The sequence below is a fragment of the Schistocerca serialis genome, chromosome 2 (assembly GCF_023864345.2).
Source record: "Schistocerca serialis cubense isolate TAMUIC-IGC-003099 chromosome 2, iqSchSeri2.2, whole genome shotgun sequence".
In the NCBI taxonomy this organism is placed as follows: Eukaryota; Metazoa; Arthropoda; class Insecta; order Orthoptera; family Acrididae; genus Schistocerca; species Schistocerca serialis.
Window position 1 is genome coordinate 780,504,998 of NC_064639.1, and position 10,782 is coordinate 780,515,779.

General features: G+C 42.3%; 1 protein-coding gene across 1 annotated transcript; it reads left to right on the top strand.

Annotated features, from left to right (window-relative positions):
* Positions 1-653: 653 nt before the first annotated feature.
* Positions 654-10,199, top strand: LOC126455706 (defensin-like). Its single transcript, XM_050091474.1, has 2 exons — positions 654-814; positions 9,929-10,199. Exons 1-2 carry the CDS (start codon positions 745-747, stop codon positions 10,090-10,092), a joined length of 234 nt encoding a protein of 77 aa, XP_049947431.1. The 5' UTR covers positions 654-744; the 3' UTR covers positions 10,093-10,199.
* Positions 10,200-10,782: the final 583 nt, after the last annotated feature.

Sequence of the window (10,782 nt, forward strand, 5' to 3'; positions counted from 1 at the left end):
ACCTCTGTAGTTAAATTCAGTGTGCTCACTGAAGTTCTACGGCAACAATATGGCGAATATGAATTCCGTTATGGCCTGACATTAACGTAGCTTTAGGTTCTGATGGTAGATTTCACTCATATACTTCTTTAGTAAATTAACTGAAGTTCTGCACAGCAGATGAGATTACTAACCTGAAATCGTTTTGTGCAGAGTGACTACTATGCGTGAAACAAATACTTTCTTAAACGTCCAGCACTGTTCCGGAATAACACAGTTGTCGTAAACGTCTTTCTCGAACGTATAAACCTTTTCAGATTTGTCTGGACGCACAATAAGAATACTGGCTACAGAACATTCTGTCAATTCTTTTCTATCAATACATATTTGCCTTGATCTGCATTTCTATTCGTGAAGGCCACTAATATTGTACGTCATAACTATTACAGCTTCTGAGAACAAGCGTAACGCAACCAATGCTTGCTGGCATCCACATGCGCACCTACTTAGAATTGCACTAGCGTGCCACACCGATGCGCTCCAAGGTCACTCTGGCGGCACGGGAGATCCCCTACTGTGTTTTACGGCACATCGAATGATGAAACCAGTTTGGTGAAGCAGGAGTGCTGGAAGTGCCGGAGCAATCCTCTCAGTCTCCGTATATAAAGAAGCAGCCGTCGGAGGGATACTGCAGACACCACAATTGTTGGGAACATCAGCTGCCGTTTACTTGTTTTGACTCCTCTTAAACTTCTCTCTGCTGAAATGAGAACCTGCGTTGCCGCTGTTCTTCTCGCTCTTGTCACCTTCGCAATCCTCACTTCCGCTGCTCCAGGTAAGTGCTGCTTCAGTAACACGTGTGTGGTAGCCCAGTGGAAAAATGCTCCTATTTCAGCACAAGAAAGGTGAATAGGTTCTTGGCATGCGAACATATTCGTGATCTTTTTAACATCCAACTCACCTCTCACTCCGACAAGCTGTCTTAATTCTAACTCGCTCACACCCACTATTCCATCACTGCACTTGCACTTCCCATTGTCACTCACTCATCCAGAACAAATCACTGTCATTATCTCTCTGTGTCTCTCCATTTGTCACTGTACCCTGTCTAACAGCCACAGGCTCCTTCATTCTGTCCTACTACTACTGTCTGCCTCTTGCTCTCTCTTACTGCTACTATCTCTTTCCTTCCTTCCCACTGCTGCTGTCTCTTCTCACTGTCATTATCTCTCTCTTCCACGTTGACACTGTCATAGACTCTGTCTTTAATTATTGCTGGCTTTCACCCACCTCCAGCTTGTCCTTCACTTTTTTCTCTCCTACTGGCACTGTGTCCTTCAGTCTTTTCCTAGCACTGTTCTGTCACTGTCCACAATGTTTCACTCCCACTGTGTCCCTCTCTTTCTCTCAAACAGCCATTGTCTCCTTCGTTCTTTCCATACCACAACCAATACCTACTAACTGTCACTTTTTCGTCTCTTTCCCACTGCGACTGTCTTCTTCTCTCTCAGCATAAAAAAGCTGGTTGGAAAATGTTTTAATGGTGCTGAGGAAGATAGTTTAAGGCAGCTGGTACCCCAGTTTTCAGTCAGAGCCTTTTTGTGCTTCGACAGAAGCATTTTCTCGCTGTTCCCTTCCTCTAGCCCGCCACAGCAGGCATGGCGTTTATACGAAAAGAGATTTATGAGTGACTAAAATTTTGATAAGTTGTGTGAAACTGAAATAATGCAAAACTATATAATGTGACATCTCAGACCCGGTGTACAAAAATTTTCCATGTGCTTCAATATTAAAACAACATGGCGTTCTGAGAACCCTTCTGACGATGTCGAAGATACTTTACAGCGCATTTCCCCGTTCTACATCACTTTATAAAGTACATTTTCGGCTCATACCGGATTTTACCTGCATATTTTACTTGCGCAAGTAACGTAACTTTGAACTTCTGTACTTCGAGAAAGGATGAAGATGTCAAGAAAATTTTCAAAGTTTTTCGAGATCGGAAACTTGGAGTAATATACTAAAAATTTCAGTCATTTGCTACCCATAGACTTCTTGGGATCCGTTTATCGGTTTTGGTAGTCAAAAACCATGTTTTTCGTGTTTTCTTAGGAAGCGCCCATGAACTACATGGTGCCTTCATTGGCCCCTTAAGAAGCGCCCAAGACCACATCTAACGCAAGAAGAACCAACCGATTTGCTCCATTTACCTAAGCTGGAGGGAATTTGACCCTGTTCTATGGCATAATAACAATAAGACTATCCTTCTGTTGGGTAAATAAATGTTTCCTACCCCAACGGCTATCCAAAACTATTAACTATTGACCCCACCTTTGCCTCACTAATAGTCTCCGAGGTATGAGCCCCAGAAAAATCCCGTTTTCATGGCGGGCGTTTTGGGACATATCTAGTAGTGCGTGTTGTCGCACGCATATCGATAGTAAAGCTTGAATAAAACTGTATGATTATCAAAAAAGTGTATTTCATTCTGCAGTGGAGGGTATGCTGTTATGAATTTCTTTGAAACTTTAAAGCTGTTTTCAAGACCAGGACTCGAACCTGGTCCCCTTCCTTTCGCAGAAAATGCTCTACTCCGATTTTCTTCATACATTTCATGTGATAGAGCCTTTCTTCTTGCTTCCAAGGTCTTCAGAAGTTCTTCTGCGCTCAATGCCATACTGGGTCTACTCGAAGAAATAATATTACGCAGAAATGTTTTTCACTTGCATCCTTTCTCGTAGTAGTGCAATTGCAGCAAGATATAGAGAAGTTTGTAAGATGGCAAGGAGGTGGTGGTAGGTGGAGTCTGTGAGGCGAATCGCTAGTCGTGCATGGTTAGTGCAGTTAATTGATCGCTGCCGACGGGAAGGGTTCGACACCACGTCCGGCGTACATTTTCATTCTTTCCGGAGATTTTGTGACTGTTATGATGTAGCGACTGGTGTGATACTGCGGCAGTTGCTCTTCACACACACTGTGCCTCCCGGACGGACAGTGAACGTGTCCATGTGAAATTCTACACTGAGTCGTTATGGAACTGAATAATTTATACCAGAGAGACACGTCATCCGGTAGCCAGTGACGTCTATTTGTGATAGTGCCGAACTCGTCGTTGTTGCCTAAATCTTGTACCCGATATTAAGTTGTTCCAGAGCTGCCACAGCTAAAATACATCGAGATGGCTCTTACGGTGCGGAACACACAAACCACCAGGTCAGCTAATAGGAGAGGGAAAGAGTTATAGTGAGGGCAAACGCCACGTTTGATGACTGATAGAAAACGTATAGTCGAGAATAAATTCCTGACAGTTTTACGTCTGTGCACGCAGAAGGTCCACTTTGTCACAGACGGCAGTAACTGTAGTGTGAAAACTGAAAATGACACATATTTAGGGGGTGTTTCGACATGCGCAAACATCTAATTAGCTGTATTTTCTTAAAGTATGTAAAATTTGTTTTACAATGGTTATAGTCTTTGAGGTGCATAAAATTTTATTAATTACGTTATAGCCTTTTATAAAGTATAATAATGTATTAGTTTTATCTTAGTTGAGTGTTTCACTTTCTCATGAGAAAAACTAAAGAGCTCTGTTCACCCTGGGACTTGAATTAAGCTGAATTGGTCTTTCCATGGGTATGGATGGACATTTTCAATGTTTTGAGATCGTGAACAAATTTTTCAGTGCGTGGTTTATTCATAACAAAAGATGGTAGTGTTCCTTACCCTCAGTATATTTATATGAACCAACAAGCTATGATCTGCATGCTGCTCATTAACATAAAGTTCCTACTGCATCAAAAATTATTGCTCTATGGAATATTTGCAACAATTGGTTGTACATATATGTACAACTCACCATTCTCTTCATGTCTTATTGTCCATTCGTCTTTTCATTTCACGTAGTTCCTTTTCAATGAAGTTAGTGTACGGGAGTGGACGGTAAATAATGTTACAGTGTTGATATCTTCTAAGAAACTGTGCAGGTTGTCTGCCGAGTAGATATTCCTTTGTTTATGTTGTATCTATCGTGATTCCGTCATTATTAGGTGCTTCTTTATGCATTCAGGAATTTCATTCACTTACTCCAATAATTCATTCATTATTGTATTCCATTATATTGTTAATGTGTCCTTCGTGAAATGTAAAATGTTTTAATTAAGTCTTTGACTAGCCGTAGTTAAGTATTTTTGTTGGTCGTAACAATGCTACATGGCATTCTTATAGAAGCTACTGAGTATAAATATCTGGTTGATTTGCCTCGAGCTCCATTTAGTTCGGTTGTCTTTCTTGCGATCTAGTCATTACAGGCGCACAAGACAAAATGTCAGCCGCGTCCTTAAAGGAACACACTAGTAGCTTTGGATCACTGCGGATGGCATATAACTAGTAACAAGTGGCATTGCGACCTTCTACGTCTAGATCATGGAAGTGTAGTGGTTTGTATGTGCTACCGGTTGTATGGAATCAGTACAGTAAGGTGACTCGGCGTGGAGACGTGACAAAACGGAAGAAAATCACTCAAGTTTTGGCACGTGCCTCGAACCACACCATGACTGAAGTTTCCCACTGCATGAATGTGGACTATTCAATATATCTGTAAGGAATGGCCGCCATGTAACATGCCGTCATAACTGTGGTTGTGAAGACAACCTGATTCGCAGGGACCAGACACGTATGTCACGCCTTGTCAAAGGCAATCAGTCTCATATCGACAAGAATGTACGGTGAATAGCGCGTAAATACCCAGGTCACGCAATAGTAATCGGAGGCGACTATAACCTGCTGAGTATAGATTGGGATACCTATGGATTCAATGCGCGGGTTACAGACAGACACTCATGCAAAATACTTTTGAATATTTTTTCTGAAAACTGTCTTGAGCAGTTACCTCGGCAGCCAGCACGCAGTGGAAATATCTTAGACCTCGTAGCAACGAACAGGTCGCACCTTATCGACAATGTCATTCTAGAAACAGGGATTAGCGATCATGATGTCATTATGGCAACTATGATTACGAAAGTTAATTAATCAGTTAAGAAGGCTGGGACAGCGTTTCTGGTAGACAGAGTAGATAAGCAGTTATTAACATGTCAGACAGTGAACTGGCATCACTGAGATCCAGTAAGATAGATATAAATGAATTATAGACACAGTCTAAGCAGATTGTGAGTTTTGGTCTGAAGAGTTATGTGCCTAGTAACTGGATACAGGATGGAAAAGACCCACCATGGTTTAATAAGGAAATTCGGTGAGTACTGAGGAAGCAGAGGCTATAACACTCTCGGTTCAAACGGGAACTCGCAAGTGACGACAGCCGAAGGTTAGCAGAGATTCGTGCGTCTATGAAAAGATCTATGCGTGAAGCATACAACAGCCGTCACAACTTAGCAAAAGATCTGGCAGAGAATCAGAGAAAACTGTAGTCGCATGTAAAATCGCTTAGCGGGTCTAAGACTTCCATTCAGTCTCTTGTTGACCAGTCTGGTATGGCAGTTGAAAATAGAAAAACGAAAACCGAAGTTTTAAGTTTCACGTTCAAGAACTTGTTCATGTAGGAGAATCGTGCAAACATATCGTCATTTTATAACCGGAGAAATCCCAAATGGACGACATAGTAATAAGCATCCCTGGCGTAAAGAAGCAGCTGAAATATTTGCAAGCAAATAAATCACGAAGTCCGGATGGAATCCCAGTTCTATTTTACACAGAGTACTCTACGGCGCTGGCCCCTTACCTAGTTTGCATTTATCGTGAGTCTCTCGCCAGCGCAAAGTCCCAAGCGACTGAAAAAAGCGCAGGTGACTCCACTATATAAGAGACGAAAAGAACGGGCCAGCAAAATTACAGACCAATATCCCGAACTTCTGTTTGTTGCAGAATCCTTGAACATATTCTCAATTGGAATACAATAAACTTTCTTGAGACTGAGAAGCTTATGTCCACGAATCAGCATGGTTTTGGAAAGTATCGCTCGTGTGAAACTCAGCTTGCCGTTTTCTCACATGATATACTAGGAACTATGGATGAACGGCAGCAGACAGATTCCATATTTATATGCTATTTTGTCTAAAACTGACATGGTGAGACCGTGGCTGTGTACAATTAATGTAGGTTGATTCTTACAAAGAAGAATACAGCAACCAGTCACTATTAATACCGCTATTTATTTAAGTAAATAGTGCCGTAACATGTGTCGAACTGAGAAGTTCATCATCAGACGGCTGTTCACAAGATTTACAAGATGCGCTTTACATGATCCCCAGTTTCCGTTTTTTATTCTTCCACTGTAGTTAAATATTGTTGGTGTGTTGGTGCCCTACGGTAGAAAACAGTGTTAGAAGCGCCCTATGTGAACATAACTAACCTCAAAACGATGAAATACAGACTAAACAAATATGTGAGGTTAAGTGGTTGCAGTACTTAAATCGAAAATTCCGCGCTATTTTGTTGAAAAGTTGCAGGATTGTATTTTTAAAATAATGTATAATATATGCAGCACTTACACGATTTGCATATCACCATATTGTGCAAAGCACCACGCACCGTATTTATAGATTTTCGAAAATCATTTGACACTGTGCCTCACTGCAGGCTTTTAACGAAGGTACGAGCATACGGAACAAGTTCACAGGTATGTGAGTGGCTCGAAGACTTCTTAAACAATAGAACCAAGTACGTTATCCTCGGCGGCGAGAGTTCATCAGAGACAAGGATATCGTCGGGAGTGCCCCAGGGAAGTGTGATAGGGCCGTTGATGTTCTCTGTATATATAAATGATCTGGTGGACGGGGTGGGCAGCAATATGCGGTTGTTTGTTCATATTGCAGTGATGTACGGTAAGGTGTCGAAGTTGAGTGACTAGGAAAATACAAGACGACTTAGTCAAATTTCTGGTTAGTGTGATGAATGACTGCTAGCTCTAAATGTGGAAAAATGTGAGTTAACCCTAGGACGCCCAAGCCTTTTTTTCTAACTTGGATGCCTAAGGACGTGGTTCGGAGAGCCCACAGGTATTAAATAAGTTTACTGACGAAAAATTATAACTTTCAAAATGGTTTATGTATTTTAACTAAGGTATCAGTTTATAAATGTTGTTAATTGTTATAAACATTGGTTTGAGTGAATAAAAAATTGACATATTACAATACAAAATACAGATATGTTCATATACAATAGACTTCTCTGAGTCCTCAACTTCAAGGCAAGAGACACACTTCACAATTTTTTTCTGAATGTGTGTTACACACATGTTAATGACACCGTCCAAAATACTGTTTTGGTTTACTTAGATCATTGTACTTCTACTTCTTTGTTTTAGCTTTCTTACACAAATATGGCACCGACCTTTCCCTGCAGGAGGCTGACGTGCTTCTGTTGTCACTTCTATAATTTTCTTTTGTACAATAGTTTCCATTTATTGAACAATTTGGTTAGATAACCCTCTGGCATTGGCACTTCTTTCTTCTACCTGGAATTTCACTAGTTCCATCCCAGCTTGCAGAAGATAAAGTTTCCGTTTGTTGTGTTTCTTTTCATTCTATCTTGGATGTTGCTCGATGAATATGTGGGACCCTTACCAGATTGAACTGACTGAGAATATCGAATAAATTCAGTGGAGGGCAGCTCGTTTTGTATTACTCCTAAATAGGAGCGAGAACGTCAAGGATTTTTTTTTATTCATCAGTCTTCTAATTGGTTTGATGCTGCCCACCACGAATACCTCTCCTCTGCCAACCTTTTCATCTCTGATACCAACTGCACCCTACGACCTGAATTACTTGCTTGATGTATTCCAGTCTCTGTCTTCCTCTCCAGTTTTTACCATCTACAGTTCCCTCTAATACTATGGAAGTTATTCTCTGATACCCTAACAAATATCCTGTCGACCGGCCGGTGTGGCCGAGCGGTTCTAAGCGCTTCAGTCCGGAACCGCGCGACCGCTAAGGTCACAGGTTCGAATCCTGCCTCGGGCATGGATGTGTGTGATGTTCTTAGGTTAGTTCGGCTTAATTAGTTCTAAGTTCTAGGGGATTGATGACCTCAGATGTTAAGTCCCATAGTGCTCAGAGCCATTTGAACCAAATATCCTGTCATCCTGTCCCTTCTTCTTTTCAGTGTTTTCCATGTGTTCGTTTTATCGACGATTCGGCGAAGTACGACCTCATTCCTTACCTTATTAGTCCACCTAATTTTCAACAATCTTCTGTATCACAACATCTCAACGACTCCGACTCTCTTCTATTCTGGTTTTCCCACAGTCCATGTCTCGTTACCATACAATGCTGTGCTCCAAACATACATTCTCAGAAATTTCTTCCTGAAGTTAAGATCTATGTTTGACACTAACAGACTTCTCTTGGCCAGGAACGCAATTTTCGGCAGTGCTAGTCTACTTCTTGTATCCTCCTTGCTCAGTCCGTCATAGGTTATTGTGCCGCACAGGTAGCAGAATTCCTCAACTTCGACTACTTGGTGATTCCCCAATTCTATTGTTAAGTTTCTCGCTGTTCTCATTTTTGCTACTTCTCATTACTTTCTTCGATTTACTCTCAACCCATATTCTGTACTCATTAGATTGTGCATTCCATTCAATATATCCTGCAATTATTCTTCAATTTCACTGAAGATAGCAATGTCTTCAGCCAGTTTTATCATTGGTATCGCTTCACTCTGAATTTTAATCCCGCTCTTGAACCTTTCTTTTATTTCCGTTATTGCTTTTCGAGGGACAGATTGAAAACTAGGTGCGAAAGACTACATTTCGGCCCGTCACGGATACGAAAGCGGGTGGTAATCATTAAAGTAAATAGGTCTTTCATTGCAGCGAGATATTTTAACAGAATTTCAGCCACCAAATGTCTCGCCGAATGCTAAATTATTTTGCTGCCGAAAGAAATGACCATCGTAATAAACTAACAGAAAGCATAGTTAGCTCGGAAAGATTTAATTATTCGTTTTTCTAGGACTGTATTCGACGCTGGAACGGTAGAAAAATGGTCTGAAGGTGGTTCATGTAGATGCAGATGTAGAAACTGTCAAATTTGGCACTACAAAGAAACTGGACAGTAGCTGACTGGAGTTGTGTGATGCGTACCTATGTGCTGCGACTTTTCCCTTCTTCTAGTGATGCAAGGCGTCGAGTGCATCGAACGAGGCGATTGACCCACAGTGTTTGTAGATGGTAATCACGGCCGAAGAGGGGTATATTGTGTTCCTAGGGCGTTTTTCGTGCCATGAATTGGGCCGCTCATTCTGGTTACCGTGAACAGGAACCACGATGTTGCTTTCATCACAGCCAGTGCTCACTTCTTACCGTTTCGTTTTCATGATAACAATACTTTGGACGCTCCCGCCTTCCAAGGTAACGTAAGATAGGGGCGATCACGGTGCTGTATCCATACATTCCTATAATTTCACTCAGGCAGCCTACGGAACCTCGACTGGCCCGCCACATCACCTTATCTTGATCCCAAAGAATATATCAAGGACTATTGGGAATAGCAGGTGAAATGTAGCGGTGAGCATCTTCACAAATGGGTAATTTTACCGGAGCGAATCATAAGTGAGCGGTTTCAGATGTATGTGACATTACTGAAGGAATTTGTAAGGTATTTTTCGTCGAACTGGCGCCACTATGAGGAAGAAGTGGTGTTACACAGTATTAGCGTATGTTCCTTCAGAATGACAGATTTTTTCTCCGGTGTGCTTACTCTATGACATGTAATAACTGTGAAGTTTGGTTACGGAAAAATAATGTCTGTCAATTTCTTGTTTGTCTGATGCTTTGAGAGTCGCTTAGCAGTTTACGGCGCATTATTAAAAGAGACATCGATGTGACCAGTTTAACATTTCTTTCTCCAGTGAAGTGGCTGACTGTATCACAACGAATGTCGAAGTCCGTTAAATTTCCATTGAATCAAAAAGTGGTTGTTTATTCTGTTAATTGCAGCGCGAGGAGAGGATGAGCACGGCGACCGGCACGTGCGAGTCACGTGCGACCTGCTGAGCGCGTTCGGCGTGGAAGACTCAGCGTGCGCCGCGCGCTGCATCGCCATGAACAAGGGCTACAAGGGCGGCCACTGCGAGGACGGCGTGTGCCACTGCCGCAAGTAGCGGGGGACCGTGGCCCTCACGTCTCCAGTGACACGTCGCCACGCCCTCACTGTTGTCCAGTGTACATAATCGTTCTGAATAAAGTTCCTTATCTAATGACGCATAAACAGTGTGTGTCGTTATTCCATCCGCAACCTTCTATCGATTAAATGACGTCATTTTTTGAAGTCACGTTGTTTTCCACGTTTGACCGTATCTGTTTTTAAATGATAATTAACTGCAACCCTAAGCTGCCGACAGGTGTTGCTGACATACCTTGATGGGGACAGCTGTCGGCAGCTGAGGGTTTCAATTAAATATCATTTATCCTAGAGAAGCTGCACGGTCATCAATGGTACCTGTTCTTTCGAGAACAGTTACTATCTTCATATATAGTTAAAATGGCTACCCGGCCATTGACCTTCGTCTGTGCGAGTGCGCACAGGTTGCCCGAACCCTTACGGGAATCGTCAACTTAAGTGGGCGCGAGTAACGAGTGGATCGGCAAAGTATCTATTAGGAACTTTACGTATGTAGATTGTGGACAGTCGGGAATGTGGGTCTCACGGGAAGCGTGCAAGGAATAAGTCCCTGCAGTCGCGCTGTTCGACTTTGTCCTCGGTGGCTCAGATGGACAGAGCGTCTGCCATGTCAGAAGGAGCTCCCGGGTTAGACACCCGGTCAGGGCACACATTTTCAGCTGTCCCCATC